This window comes from Passer montanus, unplaced genomic scaffold (genome assembly GCF_014805655.1).
Source record: "Passer montanus isolate IOZ18808 unplaced genomic scaffold, ASM1480565v1 scaffold1, whole genome shotgun sequence".
NCBI classification, from domain to species: Eukaryota; Metazoa; Chordata; class Aves; order Passeriformes; family Passeridae; genus Passer; species Passer montanus.
The window spans coordinates 1,624,219-1,642,391 of NW_024356504.1; the positions used below are offsets into that span (position 1 = coordinate 1,624,219).

The 18,173-nt window shown below is 40.3% G+C and overlaps 2 protein-coding genes across 2 annotated transcripts; one reads left to right on the top strand and one right to left on the bottom strand.

Annotated features, from left to right (window-relative positions):
- Positions 1–1,015: 1,015 nt before the first annotated feature.
- TYW5 (tRNA-yW synthesizing protein 5) lies at positions 1,016–10,313 on the bottom strand. The gene is made up of 8 exons (XM_039719038.1): positions 10,009–10,313; positions 8,973–9,127; positions 5,948–6,017; positions 5,034–5,078; positions 4,435–4,572; positions 3,732–3,819; positions 3,117–3,233; positions 1,016–1,407 (listed from the first exon to the last, which is right to left on the bottom strand). Exons 1-8 carry the CDS (start codon positions 10,120–10,122, stop codon positions 1,151–1,153), a joined length of 984 nt encoding a protein of 327 aa, XP_039574972.1. The 5' UTR covers positions 10,123–10,313; the 3' UTR covers positions 1,016–1,150.
- On the top strand, positions 10,121–17,277 carry MAIP1 (matrix AAA peptidase interacting protein 1). Its single transcript, XM_039696777.1, has 6 exons — positions 10,121–10,304; positions 10,429–10,700; positions 12,655–12,726; positions 14,501–14,627; positions 15,605–15,755; positions 16,858–17,277. The coding sequence occupies exons 1-6, from the start codon at positions 10,121–10,123 to the stop codon at positions 16,934–16,936; spliced, it is 885 nt and encodes a 294-aa protein (XP_039552711.1). The 3' UTR covers positions 16,937–17,277.
- The last annotated feature ends 896 nt before the right edge of the window (positions 17,278–18,173 follow it).

Here is an 18,173-nt window from a genome sequence, read left to right on the forward strand (position 1 = left end):
TCAAAAAATATTGCTAGAAGTAACAGACTGACCTAAGTAAGATAAATGCTGCATTCCCCAAACAGCACAAGTAGTAACATCAGAGGTGTTTCAAAGAGACAATGCCTATCCTTTTTTTTGTCAGATCCCACCTTTCACAGGGCTTTTGTAAGCATCACAATCTGCTGTTCTACAATGCCTAAACAACAGGCTCCATCCCAAAAGATGCTATGCAAACCCCCCTTTCATATGGCAACAAAACACCCCCGATAGGATTTGTGTCTACTCCACAATTATGAACTCTACTGCAGATACTAGGACTGTAGTAGGACAGCAGGACAAATCTGAATGGATTTGTGGGCATATTAGTGCCAAGTGTTCCACAGCTGCAGGAACAGCAATGCTGTCTGACTGCACTAGGGCAGTGACAGAGAAGATATTCCCCCCAGTATTCCCCCCATTATTGAGCTAGGAAAAGGGTCAATCATTTACATTGCACTCAAGCTCCTGCACAATTCTAAGTGTAATCTGGCATGGTTAGTTTTTGCTTTTTTTCCCATACCCACTCTGTCTCACTACAAGGGGGAGAAGAAACTCCCTACACTAATTGCCAGCTTATCACTTAAAAAGAAACCATGACCACTACAGCTACCACCAATGGCTTGCTTGGACCTCCTCAGAAACCACTATGGCTTTCATAAAACTAAAACTTAGTGAGGCTGCATTCACAAATAGGTGCAGTACTTCTAAGCATACATGCTGTCAGCCCACATACCAAAACTTTTGTTCAGAAAAATTTAGGTAGAACATTCCAAAAAAGTACAGTTGTAAATGGAGGTACTGCAAATGTCTGTCTCACTGTAGAAGAGACCATCTCCAGATCAAGCAGATTGTGACCTCACTGCACATGAAGTACAGTTGTAAATGGAGGTATTGCAAATGTCTGTCTCACTGTAGAAAAGAGACCATCTCCAGATCAAGCAGATTGTGACCTCACTGCACGTGAAAAACTAGGAAGAAAATCTACAAGAGGAACTTTGTTAGAGATGAATGTTTATTGACAGTTTTTATTGGTCTCACAGAAAGTGTATGTAAGTACATATGGACAGTTTCCATACTAACATACAATTTTCTACTTGCAAGGGACCTTGCTGAATTGCAGTGTCTTACTTTATCCATAATCATTCCTGTAGGCTTTTTCTTGGATACGTAACACCATTCTCCGAGCATAAAAATCCCTATATTCCTCAGGTAGTTCTTCAAGTGTTTTCAAGGCTCTGTCCAAGATCTGTATAGCTCTAGAGGCTGCCATGGGATCTTTATTTCCATAAGTGTCAGTCTTATCATAGGACTCAGCAGGAAGGTGCTTCCAAAAGACATTCAGTGCCACTCCAAATTCCTCAGAAATCACATTATGGAACCACAAAGCTGTAGAAAGAACAGTGTCTAAAATAAAAATGACTGTCCAAAACTTCCATGTGACTCCAAGCAAGTGGCAGAATTGCCCAAACTAAATCTAGTTGAGGAAAAGCCTCAACTACTGCATTTTTGTCTATTTATAGATATCCACATGAATGTATTGCATTGTACCAAATTTAGTAAGTTTTTCAATACATTTATGCTGATCCAAAACTTCTCATAAAAGTAACAACTGCTAAAGTGTAGAGGGACTCAAATGTAAGCAAAGGATAAGCATGTGTAGAGTGAAAGAAAGACACCTTCCCTTGCTCTCCTCCACTCTAAATGCAGGTATCTATTTTCCCTTAGTCCCTAACCTTGCACATGCTGTCCAGGCATTAATGTAAACCACCAGCATCAGCCAGGTCACTCAGGCAAAGTCGCTAATCTTCTCATAATGAAGGCATGAGGTTTTTCAGCTGAATCGTCATGACTGTGGTAAGGAAGCCAAGACATCTTTGTTTCATTGAGGACATTTAAAGAATCAGTTTAATATGGTATATTTAGGATATTTGAGTATGAAGCTAAATGTCTGAATAATGTGTTTATTGCATCTTATTTGCCTGTAAGGGCTGAAGACATAGAAAAGTTTATTTTGAGAAATCAACATGAAGCTTCTTTCAGGTTAGGAAGAGGGGCTGTTTCTACCTTCTTCATAATAACCACACACATTCCTCAGAAAACATCTTTTTTTTCAGTGATATGCACTGCAGGATGCTAACAAAGCACCATTCTCTGGACTCAAAAATCCCTATACTCTCCATTCAGTCTTAAAGAGAGCCAAGTGTGTCTCAAGTTTGACTCTGCTCACCCACTGGCAAAGACAAACAAGTATCTGGACTCTATAAACAGAAAACAGGGATGCTGACATCAGCAGCAGTGTGACATATAACTGTATGGACATATCTAACTATAACCAAAAGTTTATTTAGGAAGAAACATAAAGGTAAGTTCAAAATTAAGTAACAAGTCAAAGGCTAAGAAACTATTATAAAATAACTTCTAAAAAAACTATTACCTTCTTGTTTACTGACCTGTTTATATTGTCCAGATAAAGTAAAAGTGACAGGATAAGTCTTATCTGCTGCAAGCTGACAATGAGTTAAAATAAAATCAGTAACAAGGAGGAGTAGTTTAATAGGAGTAATTCAAATGCCTTTTCCTGACTACCAGAATATGTCATGTCAGCCCAGGAGCAGCTTTCTGCTTCTGCAGAACAATTATTAGGACTTATGTTTCCATTCCCCAAAGACAATTATTAATCTTTAGAAAGTCCAAGAACTCTACCATCCATAACTCTCATCAGACCATGTGCCTCATAGTGCTCAAGTGCCAGAGCTACAGAAGAACAGAAATGGTATTTCACTCAAATTCTGTCACTAAAAAACTCAGGTCACTGAAGTAATTTCAGATGGCAAGTTTAGAGTATTAATCTATTAAGACACAAATTCAGGAGCATAGAGTGTACACTTGAGGGAAAGTAAGATTTGTAAGTAGATATACTGTTTCTCAAGTTAATTGTACAGTTGGAAAAAGTAAATTAGGTTTGCCAACATCTTTCAATGCTCCTACTTATAACAGAGAAATGCTTTAGTAATCTCTTACCATCTCCAGAAATCACAAATTAGAAACAAGACTGTTTAATACCGTGCCATGGTCAGGAACTATTGACTACTTACCTGGAATAAATAACACATCTCCTGCTTCCAAAACACACTGATAGCGCTTGGCTTTCACAAAAAGGGGATATTTCTCCATGTCTGGGTTATCCACATCCAGCACCTCCGATTTAGTACCTAGGAAAATTTCACTGAATAAATATTCCCACTCTTCCAACAGTACCAAAGCATTATTATGTTGCTGGAGATGGCAGTTCTTGAATCAAATTTAGTACTGGTTTATTTCTCAAAACCAGGAAAACCTGATGGCACCCCTCATTTACTGAAGAGATATTCTCCTGTTGACTGTATTTGTTCTGTAACTGCAACCTTATTAACATCAAAAAACACTTTTCCTGACATCTAAAATACTATTTTGAACCCAGACAGAACATTTTACTCCTTCAGTTAGGTGTTGAAAATAATCAGGCAAAATTGCTGTTTTCCTTAGCCTTGACTAAAGCGCACAGAATCAGAGTTAAAGGAACAAATTACTCCTTCTATAGCAAGTCATCTGTTAGTGATTATTTTCTACAGTGCAGCACTTGTGAGCTGAAAACGTAAGATCACCAAATGCTGATCTAGATACCTGTGACATGCATACCTGATAAATATAAATACCTGTGACATGCATACCTGATAAATACAAATATGGTGCATCTCGAGGACTGTACAGAACAACTCGTTTTCTCCCTGTGACTTGGATTAAGAAGTTGTCCATTACCTGTGAGTAGTGTAATAATAGAAATGTCAGCCAAAGGTTGATGAAATAAATATATAGACTTCAACTGATCTAATTATTAGCTTAAAAAAAGAGTATTAATAAAACCTTCATATGTTAAGAATTACCTTATAAATAAATTTATTCAGAACTCACTGCACAGTGTTAGAAGACAGTCTTATTTGGAATCTATTGCATTGCAGCCAGAAACCACTACAATCATTGCACAATTGGAAGTGTATTGTACAACTAGAATTTATCCTAATCTGGCCAATAGAGTGAACAAAACAAAGGAAAGCAATGTTGAAGACAAAAATGTTTAAAATTACTGTGTTTCAGAGTTTCAACTGAAACTCAAAACAGTTTAAAAAGGGGAAACAAAATAAAACACCCTTTAATCTTACAAATCTGGAATTAGACATAAACCCAGTTAATATATTATGCCTAAGCAATGCAACATTTAAACCTCACTGTACCACTGAATGTGGTTCATTTTACTGTTTAAAAATATGTGAAGTTTGTTATTATTCTCTAATCTTCGACAGAGATTTGCACCTTTTTCTCTCAACTCTGTAATGCCATCTGCAACATTTTATTCTAAACCCATGTATTACCTACATCATAATGTGTCCATAACTGTAGTCCAGCTGAGCTGATGCGGAAGACACTAGAGAAGAACTGTTCCTTCTCAAAATACTCTGGAATATGAACATCTTCTGCTAAAATAGGAAACTGCTTCCTGATATCTGCAACATCCTGAAACAGAAAGGGTGTAACCCTTAGAGAACCCTCGGTGCACATTTAAATGGTCATTTCCAATCCTATGAAACGTGGTTAGAACTTCAGCATTGGCAAACACCTGAAATCAGCAATGCTTTTCAGCAATGACTTGCCAAATGCCATTAATAAGGACAGCTAGAGAGCTGCTCTTAATCATGGCTGTTAGGAATCACACTGCAAGTGGAAGAGATCAGCATAAATCCTTTTATATTAGTTTAGAACAAAAGTAAAGAAAGGCAGTTTAGCAATGTTCTCTTCAGTGATCAGCTCAGCTCCCATGCAACAGCAACTATTTTAGACACATTGAAGTACTCTGACCTAAGTCCACTCAGATTTACAAACCACGTGACCCTAAGTAAGCTGGATGACAACAGACTTTAAAAAATATTTCTAAACTGCAACTTTACAGTATAGAACTGTAATCTCCAGTAACTTACCTTCCTAACATCTTCACCCACTGATCGCAAATAGTACTTTTCATCCTGAAGAGAACACAAAAAGATAATTGTTTGGGGTTCTTTAATAAGAATTACCAAAACACTTAAACAGGAGCTTGTATTTTCTCATTTATCTAATGCAGAATTTCATTAAAATATTATACAAATAAAGGGCACCTACAAATTCAGCTACTTTGTTATACTGCCATTTACTGATCCCTGCAGCTCATCATGAGAAAAGGGAAAAATAAGTTAACTGAAAGAAGAGTAAAGTGTGAGGAGACAGGTCAACTGCTTCAGCATCTGTTACTGAACAGACTCAAAGCAAATACAGATTATAATTTAAGTTCTTCAGTATTTTAATGGAGAAAACTATTTTTATTGGCTTCAAAACTTACAGCATTCTATACAGCATAAAAGGTAAAAAATATGTCTACATTCAAAACTATTTTTCTTCCCAATCACAGTTATCTGAAAAATCTCTACACTGAACACTGATATGTAGAGATAACCACACGTTTGCCACTCACAAATTATGTTACAATATATCTGGATTTGTATTTTGATAGTCATAAAATTCTAAAATATCTTCATGACATTTTCTTGCAAAACACACAAATTATATGTTGTTATTCTAAAGCAAGATTTGATTTCTAAATTTCATACTGGAATTTTTGCTCATGCAAGCAGTTTTTGTTAAGAGAAACAGCATGAAGTTAACCACACTGCACACATACAAAAAAAACTTCTAAGAATTACTTCTCACATTTTTCCTTTGGCATCAACCCACAAGAAAGTTTAATTAAAGATCAACTTTTTTACTGAAGTAAGACTTCAAATTACAATTCATCACTTTTCTCTCCATATACCAGCAAAATAAGTAACAGAAGCAACTGTGACACTAAGGAAATTACCTCAGTAAGAAAGTACTCCTTGTGCTTGACTTCAGCTGCTCTTCGTACAAATACATCAAAAGGCAGAGTTCTGAAATACAAATATTTGAATTTATACCATGAATCAGTGTAACAACACACAGTCTAAACTCCAGATTTATAATAAGCTCCCTTACCATATCAAGTGCAATGGAAGATGCAATAGGCTGCTCTCCTATTTTTTTTAATTTAACATAGTGACTAATCAGTGTTTGAGCAGATGTTTGAAGAGTTCTCAGAAGACAGAAATACTACACTTAGAAACTTCTTTGTTTTAGTGAATTGTTGCAATATACATCCAAACAGAATCCTGTAGTAGCTGAGGCTGGAAGCACTCTGGATCTCCTCCAGTCTAAGCCCCTTGCCAAGAGCAGGGCTCACTACAGCAGCTTGCACAGGACAGCATCCAGTTTGGTTCTGTGGATCTCCAAGGATGGAGACTCCATAATCTCTCTAGGCAACCTGTTCCTTTCGTTCCATTGTTTGACTAACCTCACTGTAAAACAGTGTGTGTCTGTGTGTGTTGAAGGGGTTAACAGAATTTCCTGTATTTCAGCTTGTGCCCATTGCCTCTTGTCCTGTCACCGTGGACCACAGAGGACGCGGCTCCATCAGTGTTCATACACTTTGTTAAGATCCCCTCTTCAGCTTAGGAGTTCTGAAAGGTCTGAGTCACAGAACAAAACATTTTTCACAGTCAAATTAAGACTCAAACCGTGGCAATACTTCCTATCTGTTTAAGTGTGTCATTTTTAGGCTTGTTTACTGTACATTTTTATAAATTTGCAGAAAAGCTCAGCATCAAGAAAACTCCAACATGGAAGATGCACATATTTGTATCTATGCATTTTCTGCTATGAATTTGTGCAGGAACACAGACAACTACCTGCATTTGTACATCTATAAAATTTATTTCAGTTATATGGATTAAAAAAAAATATATATGCTTTTTCAGCTCCTAAAAACACAGGCATCTTGATACTTCAAATGTTTCTTCGCAGTTTTCCTTAAATTTACTAAACACAACTTCAGAAGATTCAAGAAGAGTCACTGGGCATTAGAGCTGGTCCTTCTGAAGTCAGTAAGTGTTACATATTTATCTACATAATGGGAGCTTTTCATGCAGATTACAGATTTTGGTATCAGTTGATAGTTGAATAGCAAACCAAGCACAATCAGCAACAGGCCATGTATTCATTATTATGAATTCAGTGTTACCATCTCACACTAAGTGTCACTGGATAATGCATATAAACATCACATTTCAGGGCAATCACCAAGTACCCAGGGTTAAGAAGAAAGTAAAATTCTCAAGTAAAATTTTTCTGCATCCTGTTATCTTTTTTACTAGAATGTGCACCTACATCTGACAGTACTTAAACCAATTCTCTAAACATTTGAGGCTTGTTTGAAATAGGCAGATACAAAACCCATTTCAGTCTTTGGAAAACCAAACAAAACCCAATGCTCTAACTTCAGCCAAACTGTTCTATCATATCCATTTAGGTTTGCTGCTGAAGAAAGTGAGAACACAGCTCTACTACAGCCTAAACTGATGCATTCTGGTGCTACCACAGCTCTGCCCTTGCTATCTGCCCTAATCACCCCATCTCCCCCCTTACAGTAGCACTGGCACTCATCTGACCTCTCTGTGAACCTGCTTACAAAGCTAAACCAGCAGAAAACCGTTTAGATTTCTGCAGCACGTCACAACCTGGCTGGATGAGTTCCAGAACCAACACAAAAACAGGGGTAGAGCATGCAACTCACAACAGAACTGCAGTACTACTGATGTTCATCAGTTTAAACTAATGGAACTGCATGTTAACTCCTCAGAGTTTCTATTGTTTCTACTTACTGTCCCTTCTGATTAGAATGAGGGGCTTGCTGTGGAAAGGTCAAAGCCTCCTGAATTTCAAGTGAAGTATGTGAAAGTACTGACACCTGCTTTAATGAAACACCATCAGAGCATCAGAGCCCATTTGGCTGTCTACAAACCTGCTAAAACTAAGACTCCAGAAAAGCTGTATGTGAACTCACAGCAAGAGACACTAAAACACCCCAAAGCAGAGTGGAGAAAATGAAGTATGGAGATAAGGCAAAGTTAGTCAAGTACACCCTCATTTCAGAGATTCAATAGTTCATTATGCAGTGAGCAGAATGCATCATGATTGTAATTTGTGTTTATCCCCTGAACAACAGGCTCCACTCAGAGACTTGTGGCTGTAAACACAGGCTCCCAGCTGCTTAGAAGTTTAACACACTGAGCACATCCTGTTCCCACCTGGAGAAAACAAAGGACTGCTAAAATAAAGGCATTTACCCTTGAAGGACAACACAATGACTGATATTAGAGGAACCCAGGAGAAATGTTCTGGCAGCTACATAAGAGAAGCTGCAGAGGAGATAAGGTTTTTTGTGGCCCACATCAAGATTAAAGAGCTGGTGAAACGTGTGGTATCCAGTGGTTTGAACATTCTGAAAGCTGCACATGCTAACTTCGAAGGGAGCTTGGTTTTAACTAGTTACACCCCTTCTGGAGTGGAATACCATGGCTGGCACACACACACCAGCATTCAAAGGGGATCAGACACACAGTGAGTCAGAAATTGTCACTATTCAATAACACTGAGAATGCACCATGTAACTACAGCAAAATCCAGGTCATCAAGTGTAGATAACAAGGGTGTTTTGGTTCAATTTCAATTAACGTCTGCAAGTACCAGGCTCAAATTTCCTACAAGAGTGTGCTGGCAAAATACCTTTACAACACTCCATGACATCATTTTTAAGGTGCTGTTTCGCCCCTCATTTCACCTTCCTTGTATTTATTCAGGGTGCAGAATTAATAGAAGAGGGAGAAATCTAGGACAACCCTTTGACACATACTGTAATGTTTTCACAAACTATCTTCCTATTCCCACCCTCAGCTCCAGACAGATGCACTGTATGTCTGTAAGTTACAAGCACATGCCTTTAAAATACAAGAGGCTTTGGAGTGAAGTACCTATACACAAAGTTCTTACTGAGGAAATCCATCTGTGGCACTGCAGAAACATGAATCTTCACTTCTTTAGATCCTTCAGCTTGGCTCAAGTAATCTGTTGTCCATTTGGTGGTGCAAGCACCCAGTTCCAGTCCTGTCAGCACTACTGGCTTTCTCTAAGGAACAACAACAACAAAATTCAGTATTATCACAGCATCCAACACAAGAAAAAAAAAAAAAAAAACAGAATGAATTTTTCAAATTACATTGAAGCAAACAAGTCAGCTGAATGCCAGGACCCACTGCACAAGGTTACAAATAATCTGTTCACAAGCAATGTGAATCAAATGCTGAATGTTGAAACAAAATGCAGCAAATTATGGCACTGTTTCTATGTGTTCTTTCCTAAGGAAAAGCATCCTAAGGATATGGAGAGGCAAAGACAATTATAGCCCACACTTTGTGCTGGGGCCATTTAGGAATCCAGCCAGACAAAGGAATGGATTTAATCCTTCTAGCCAAGGCTTAGCACAAAACACGTAAAAGCCCACGAAGTTAAGGTGCAGACTGTGAGCTGTGGTGATGCTGTTATATTCTCATGAGAGAAGCTCTTTCCACCTATACCAGGTTCCTTGCTGCTCACAACCATGAAAAGGTTTGATCGAGCCTGCACACAAAAAGGAGAAAGACACTTTTCATTTTCATTGGGACCTCGGAGGGTGGGGGGTAATGGCCGGAGGACGGGAATAAAACAAAAGATGACAAAGCAACAAAACTTTTTAACCACTGCCAAATGCAGTGGACTCTTACAGAGATTACCTGTCGGAACTTGCCAGCAGCTCAGACAGCAGACAGGGCCTGCCTACAGGACCTTGATCCTAAACTCCCATTCCCCTCAAAGCATCAGGACCTTTCCAGGAGCACCCAAACCCAAACCCTGGCCTTGGCCTGCCCCAGCTGCGCCCGCTGAGGAGCGGTCCCCGACACCTCCTGCCTTGCCCTGTGCCGCCGTGGAGCCCCAGCCGCCCCGGCGGTTCCCGGGCAGAGCGCCCCGTACCCGCGGGTAGATGTCCCGCAGGAAGCGCTCCCGCGTCACCCCGTCCAGCCGCTCCACGGCCGCGGCCCGCGGCTCCCGCTGCTCCTGCGGCTCCCGCTGCTCCCGCCGCTCCATGGCCGCGGGCACCGCGTCCGCCCCGCCGCTTCCCCCGGAAAGAACAGCCCGCGCACAAGCGTTCCTGCCTCGTCCTCTGGGCAAGGGCCGGGAGGCCGCGGATCACGGAATTGTCAGGGCTGGAAGGGATCTCTGGAGAGCGTCGAGTCCAGCCCCTGCCACGGCAGGGTCACCTGCAGCAGGTGACACATGAAGCCCAGAAGTGACACCGTACCCAGACGCGGCCCCACCAGGGCCAGCAGAGGGAAGGCCGCCCCTCTCCGGGGGTGACCGGGGCTCGTGTCCCCTGACCCGGCGCGGCCGGAGCCGCGGGCAGCCCGGACCGCTGGCCGGGGCCGGGGCCGCGTTTCCNAGCCGCGCCGGGCCCGCCGGGCCCCGCCCGGACCCGTCCGCCCCAGCTCAGCGCTCGGTTCGCCAGCAGCGCCGGATCCGGGACCGAGGGCCCTCAGCGGCGTGTCGTGGTAGTGAGGATCAGCAGCCCCTTCGCTTGGCTCCGCACCCGCTTCTACTACCTGCTCATCCGCCTCTACTTCGACCACGAATTCAGCATCGAGGAGTTCACGCGGGGAGCCAAGCAGGTGAGCGGGGCTGGGGGCGAGGAGAGCGGCCGGCCTGAGGGGAAGGGTCCTGCTGAGCCTCCCAGGGGCTGCCGGGGGCTCGGCTATTCTCATGGAATTATAGAACCACTTAGGCTGGAGAAGATTTCGGGCATAGTCACAGATTCACGGAACAGGTGAGGTAGGAGTGAGCTACAGTGGGTCATCTGCTCCATCCTCCCTGCTCCAGCAAGGTCGTCCTAGAGCACATGGGTCTGGAGTGTGTCCAGACAGGTCTAGAATGTCTGCAGTGAGGGACACTCCACAACCTCTGAGCAGTCTGTTCCAATGCTTGGTACACTCACAGTAAAGAAGTCCTTCCTTGTGTTCAGGTGGAACTTACCTGTGCATCAGTTTCTGCCCCATTGCCTCTTGTCCTGTTGCTTGGCACCACCGAGCAGACCCTGGTCCATACTGGTGTCACTCCCCTCCTTTAAATATTTATAAACATTGATGAGGTCCCTCTCAGCCATCTCTTCTTGAGGCTGAACAAGTTCCATAAGCTTTTCTTGTAGGAGAGATGCTCCAGTGCCTAATCCTTGCTGCTGGACCCACTCCAGGAGCTCTGTGTCCGTGTTGTGCGTGGAGTCCAGCGTGTCACCAAACACCACTTCATCAACCACTTTCTGGCATCAGTGCCATGTCCAGTCTTTCCTTAAACACCTCCAGGGATGATGCCTCCACCACCTCCCTGGGCAGCTCATTTCAATGTTTGACAACTTTTTCCATGAATAAGTTCCCCCTGATGTCCAGCCTGATGTTATTATGTGTGGACATCATAGCACGAATGTGCTGCTGTGTGTAAAATACATGGAGCAGCACATTCCCAGCCCCCCTGCTGGCTCCAAGCACCACGCTTCAAGGCAAATGATATAAGCAGAACTGTACTTTCCTTCAGGAATTTGTTTTCCCAGATTCCACAATTAAAATGAACTGGTTAAGCCATCCCCCAAAGCAGCATGAAGGAAGATTATTCCAAATGTTATAGAGATTTTAAGCAGCATTGTGTCTCCTCTTAGCAGGTTTTCCTGAAATGATCAAGCTTAGACAGGCATAGAGCTGGTGTTTATATATTTATTTCTCCAAATTTATGAGCCCAAACCTTGTCAGCAGAATGTGTCAGAGAGGGAAGTATCTCAAAGTTAGTCTTATGAAAATTACAGAGTTATCTGTTAGCAAACTTTTTATTATTATGTTTACTTTTGCCAAAAAAAAAACCAAAACAGCTCAAAACAACACATCAGGGGACAGAATGTTAAAATTGTTAGGATCAATTCAAGAGAGGGAAAAAACCTCGAACAAATAATTTGACATGTGCTGAACCACGTGTTTTACCTTGGCCTGTTTTTCTGAGGTTTTGTTTTGGTGTCTGTTTGTTTTTACTTGGTGTAGAGTCCTAAATACACTTTCCTTCACAAGTGCACTACTTGAATATGTAGAGGCATAATTGTATGTCAATATGCCTGCAGAATTGAGGGGAGAAAAGAGAGTTGAGCTCCCTCAAGTCTAGAGACTAAACCAGATTTTTAAAGAAAATTTGTGAATTGCAGCATCAGTTTTGACTGAAACCAGAAGATGAATTGGAAAAGAGGGCAGGAGGACAAAATACAGGGAAAGACTGTTTGAATTATCAGAATGAGTAAAAGCAACATGCAAAATATTGCAAAGCTTTCTTTCCTTTTCTAATTCACCTATTGGAGGCTTTGATGTTTTAAATAAGAAATTGAAAAGAACTTGTATGTTTTTATCAATTCATGAAATCACTCTTGTAATGCTGAAGGGATTACATTTCAGTGGTGATACCCTCTGCAAATATTGAAATCTTAAATCATGGACTGTTTGGGTTGTTTGTCATATACTTATGGATTTGTCTGAAAAATAAGCCAACCTAGAGTTACTTGTTATGTTTGGTTTTGTTTCTGTTTTATTTTGATAGGCCTTCTCTGTTGTTTCAAAGCTGCTGTCTCAGCGTAAACTTGACCTGCTGGAAGAACTTGTATCAGCAGAGGTAAATGCTTTCCATCTCCTATTGGAGCAGTTGATTGTCTGTTACAAAGTGACATGGATGCACTCAGCCTGTCATTATCTACAAGTTGCCAGTTTGGTTTAATTTGGCAAAAACAGAGTAATGTGACATAGGGTGGGCAATTTTTTGTCCTACAGCTTTTTTATATTTATTTCAAGGCATGAAACCTGATTTGAAGTTATTGTATTTAAAGCAAAATAAAATATGTTTTAGCTGTTGAGCATAAGGACCAAATGCCAGAAAGATTGCTGGTGTAGCAGGAAGGATGGAAAGGCAGTGGGCTCTGGATGGCAGGTGGAATTGTGTGTCTCTAGGTGTAGGCAGGTGGCTGAAGCTGACTCAGTCTGTGCTCCAGAATTTGTGTGAAGAAAGAAACTGCTTTGTGCTCATCCCAGCTGCACTGATACATTCCCACCCCCATCAGATCATGGAGCTGATTCCTGGTTTTGGCTGGAAGGCCTTAGTCTTGTGTCGTGGTCTCAGGGATATGACTGACCTGGTTAAACATCAGTGCTGTGTTTTCTGTGTTTTTATGAATTTTTAATTGCTGAAGTTGTCTTGGCCTTCCCAGGGCATGGAGGTAACAGATGCATCAGAGTCAAGTGGAGGAGACACTGCAGGTCTCTGCCTGCCTTGTTACAGGATGTCAGCATGGCCTGTCCTATTGCCACCCATGCCTTTGCAGCAAAAACTCTGGTGCTGTTCTAGTGCATCCCCTCTGAACAGTCTTGCCTCCTCTCTCTGAACAGAGATAGCAATAAAACGTGAGTTTGTTTCTTGCAGTTGTTCTGAAAGGGCTTCTCCTCTGCTTCCTCTTGAGAGGACTTGCTCTGGTCACTGTAAATTTTTCAGGTTTACATTGATGCAGAGATTTCATGTAAGCCAAGGATGTAGTAGATGAGGCTGTGATCCTAGGCTACTTTGTCATTTCTTTGGCCAGTGAATTTCATACCTGCAAAATGTACTAGAAACCAGTGTCTCCTTGTGAAGATTGGCTCTTGCTTCCATGTAACCTCTGCATTTGTTTGTTACTCGAAAATGGAAGATCAAGTTAGGGTAAAAAATGAGTATTAGTTAAAAATAAGTTTTGCAGTTTCGTCCTTTCTTGTGACTTGACTTTCTTATGTGGTGTTTGGGGTGCTACCTCTGTACAGTTTTTCCACCCCACCATTTTCTACTTAACACAGCTGTGTGGATCATAGGACACTTAGATAATTATGGATGTGAGCCTCCTAAGGACATTAATTACAATTTTCAGTCAGTTCTGATTTGCAAGTGTTTAAACTTGTTCTAAATGGAGTGTGGATCGCAAAACGGCAAAGATAAACTCATTGGTAATGAAACTGATTTTCAAAGAAATTTGTGAGAGAGAGCTAAAAGACACTGAATCCAAAGCTTAGGAACCTGCTCACAGTGAGAATTCAGTGGTGAGAAGGCAGAGTGTAATTGTGGGAGCAAGCTTCACTGGGCTCTTCTGCCTGACATGGCTTGTGTTGCTGCTGCTGTTTTGACAGTACCTTTTCTAAACATTTTTTAAGATGCTTGGTCTTCATTTGTTCTGAGCAGTAAATGGACCTTCTTCAATGCTGCTGAATTGTGGTTTAGGAATGCCCAAACTTCCCAGTGTTTCATTTTAGCTGCTACATGTGTTGGTCAAATGTTTTAGCAGTACAGCTCATTTTATTAACTGCAGTAGAAATAGATTGTTACTTAAATTTCCTAATGAAAAACTAAGTGACAGTTTTTCTGAATTTAGGTACTTCAGGTGCTGAAGGAAAAGATTTCTTTGCTCCCTGACAGCCACAGGGATGCTTTAGCAGCTGACATTGATGCAATCATGTACACAACAGAAGGAGATGTTCGCATTTACTATGATGATGATGGTATGTTTAGAATCCTAAAACATTTCAGCAATGAGCAGTCTTATTTCCTGGGTTTGCTACTAAACAGACATTTTCCATGCAGATGTGATTTTGAGTACTGTTTCTCATCCCTTGTTTCTCAATTTGTAATTCATCCATTAAAATGTATTGATTTCCTTTTAAACCAGAGATAGATTATTGTTAATACATCATGGTACTGTTTTGACTTCTGTTTGGGTTTTGCTTATTCCTCTTCTTTTGTACAGAATTTTATATTATTAGTCCTCAGCAATGTGAAACCACTCAAAAACAATTATTCTAATATATGCTAAAAGTAGTTTGCTTCAACAATGACAATGCATCCTGCAAGAAGAAAGTGAAGGCTGGCTAATGAACTAAATTTTATTGGTTTAGTCTTTCTGTCACTAAATACACTTTGTTCTAGGACTCCTTGATTGGTTTGAGTTTTTTTTAAGCTGGTGCTGAGCTCAAACAAGTTTTTCTTTTGGTTGGATACCGGGATTGTGTGCTCTGTTCACTGTCAGACAAGTGGAGATGATATGTGGGTGTAACCCTGGGTATTCAGTTGAGCATTTCAATTTGTCAGACCTAACAAGCATTTTTCCTGGTTTGGGAAACAGGAATTTCTTTTTCCCCTCTTATATTGCTGCCATGTTTGAACTACTCTGCATGCATTTTTTATATCAGTAGTTATCTTTGGAATTTGTGGGAACCAACTTTTTTTATACAGTTTCATTATTTACATGTGACACCACACTCAAAATACATATTTTTTTAGAGTGTATTTTTAGTCTTGCTAAACACCATGAGTATGGCATAAAATAACTTTATCACTCATTATTCTATCCTGTATATTTTTATGGCTGAAGTCAGCTGTTCTTCCAGGGTCTCACTAGAATATATGGTAGGTAGCAAATAGGAGCATTGATTGGTGAGAAACATGAGATCTCACTTAAGTTTTGATTTATTTCCAACAGGAAGAAAGTTTGTTAGCATCCTGATGTGCTTCTGGTATCTGAATGGTGCTAATCTACCTGATGAAGTACCAGGTGAAGCCAAAGTCTTCCAGATTGTGTTTGGAGATGAAAACACAAAAGAAAAGAAACATCTTTTAACAGCAAACTATGAGTAAGCTTGCTTGTCCCTTTCTTTTCCCGTGTCCATGAGGTACCTGTGGGGTAGGCAGTCCCACTGTGCCACTGCAGAACCCAGTGCTTTTAATTTACTCTGATTCTAATCTAAGTTAATTCTCATCCAGCTTTCCAGTTTTGGTTTTAGGGCCAAATTTTTTAAATACCCCTCTTGTCATAGCAGCGCAGAAAATACCTGTACAGTTGGCAAAATGTATTGAAAATAAAATTCTCAGAAGCTGGGAGAAGTGAGGATTTTTGTGTGATAAATGCAATATGATCAAGGATTTCTACACCCACATTTGAAATTGAAATGTGAAGTCGAGGTGATGAGGAGCTCTGAAACAAAGGTAACACGAGGAGACCAGTGCTTTTTGCCTGGCTAGATTGTTGTGGATCCATCCCTTAGCTGAATTCAACATCTTCCTTAGAGCTGGAGGTTTCTGAGGTTCTATTAACCTTGAGAGCCTTCCTTTTAAGCCCAAATATCTTCCCAATCCCACTTTGCAGGAGTGGATTTGCACAGGATTGCAAAGCAGTGATAGTATACTTCTCTTGTCCATGACATGCAGATTATTTGAGAACATGAGAATTCAGCTTGAAGCTCAGGCTTGTCTTTAGATAGGGGAGACTCAGGACTACTGTTAACTTGATCTTTGATATAGTTCTGAAAATATATTGCCTTTTAAACTACACTTCAGGAAAGAGGAAAATTTTCAAGTAGAATATGGACCATGTGATTTCCCTTCACTTACCATCCCATTAAATGAAACCCTTTATTTACAGATCAAAATCTTCTATAAATTATTCATAATGCTGCTGTGAAAGCTGAGTGTTTTCTTGATATCAGGGTCTTTACAGTTGCTGCTTGATCCTGTCTGTGGGATCTGAACCAAAATGCTCTGAAGTCAGTGCATTCTGTTTCTTACTATGGAAATAATTTTTATCTTCCATTTTGGGGCATAAGCATTAAATTTTAAGTAGCTTTTAAGCAATAAGTTTGAAGTAAAATATTTCTTTGTGATTCCTTGTCATATTAGTAGCTCTTGAAGGTCAAGTAAATCTTAACAACTCTTCACTTATTATCTTTCCCTTTTCAGGTTCCAAAGGGAGTTTACAGAAGGAGCAAAACCAGACTGGACTATTACACGGATTGAACATCCAAGACTATTAGAATAAATGCCTTCTTACAGCCTTTTTATGTACCACTGTAATTGTTTTGATGTAACAAATACTAGGCTTTTTTGGGTCTTTTTTTCCCCTTCCTGCCCTTTCCTCCAAAAGTAGGACAAATTTTCTATGTATGATTTCAAAAAATTCTTTCTGAAGCTTGCACTGTGCTGCAGTGTTACAGCAAAGCCTTTTCCCTGGAACAGGCTGGTAGAAATTTAACTGGTTCCAGTGCTCATCCAAGGCATTTAGACAGCACAGTTTCATTCAGGCAGGTGTAATGGATATGCCAATTTCTTACATTCTGACAAGAAATGGTACTGTTTGAAAATAAACAACACTTAAATGACTGATGGCCTTTCTGAGTTACTTTCCTATGTTTCTTTTTTTTTCCTAGGGACTGTACAATATATAAATGAATAATATGCAAGATGAAATAGAGGTAGATGGACTTCTTAGCTTGTCTAACCTCAGCAGTTCATTTTGAGGTAATCTTGCTTTTGAATATATTTGAGGTTAAGAAAGTTAGAACTGCTATTACTATTTGCTGCAGGATTGGAGAAAGAAAAAGCTTTTAGCATTGCGCTGGGAAGATGGATCAAACAGATATATGTTTTGGAAAATTAAAAAAAACCATTCCATTCAATTCAGTAATATATAGGCAATTCCAAGTTTAGAGAATTATGGAAAGAAAAATCAGTTAAAATCATGAATTTAAAGGGGAACTGACAGTGAAGTTAAATTAAGTCCTCTGTTTGAAATGTGTGTTAAAGTAATGACCAAATCCTTACAGTTAGATGTTGCAACTGAACAATTTCCTAGTTGTCACTTTACCTGGTTTCTGGAATGTGACAATCCTGGTGTAAGTAGCTGTAGACTTTTCTGTGTAGATCAACAGGAGATCATAACAGGTTTCTTCATCTCCTATATCATTTCCAAATATAAAGCTAACTTTCTACCAAGGCATGGTGTAGACATTAGTGCAGTGTTTTGAAAGTGTTAAGTGTAATTACTGTGATTCATAGGAACTGTAATTGAAGGTATAAATTAAATTTTCCATAGTTCAGCTCTTTTGATCCAGTGACTTAATGAGAGGAACATCTAAAGCTTGTCAACTAGTTGATAACACACTTTTGCTGCAAAAGGTGTGATTGGAAATTTACATGCACTGTTTTATTCTTTTGAAGTTATGTCTTGTGGGTTGGAGCCAAAAGGGGCAGCAGTTTGAGGTTTGGGTTTTCTTCCC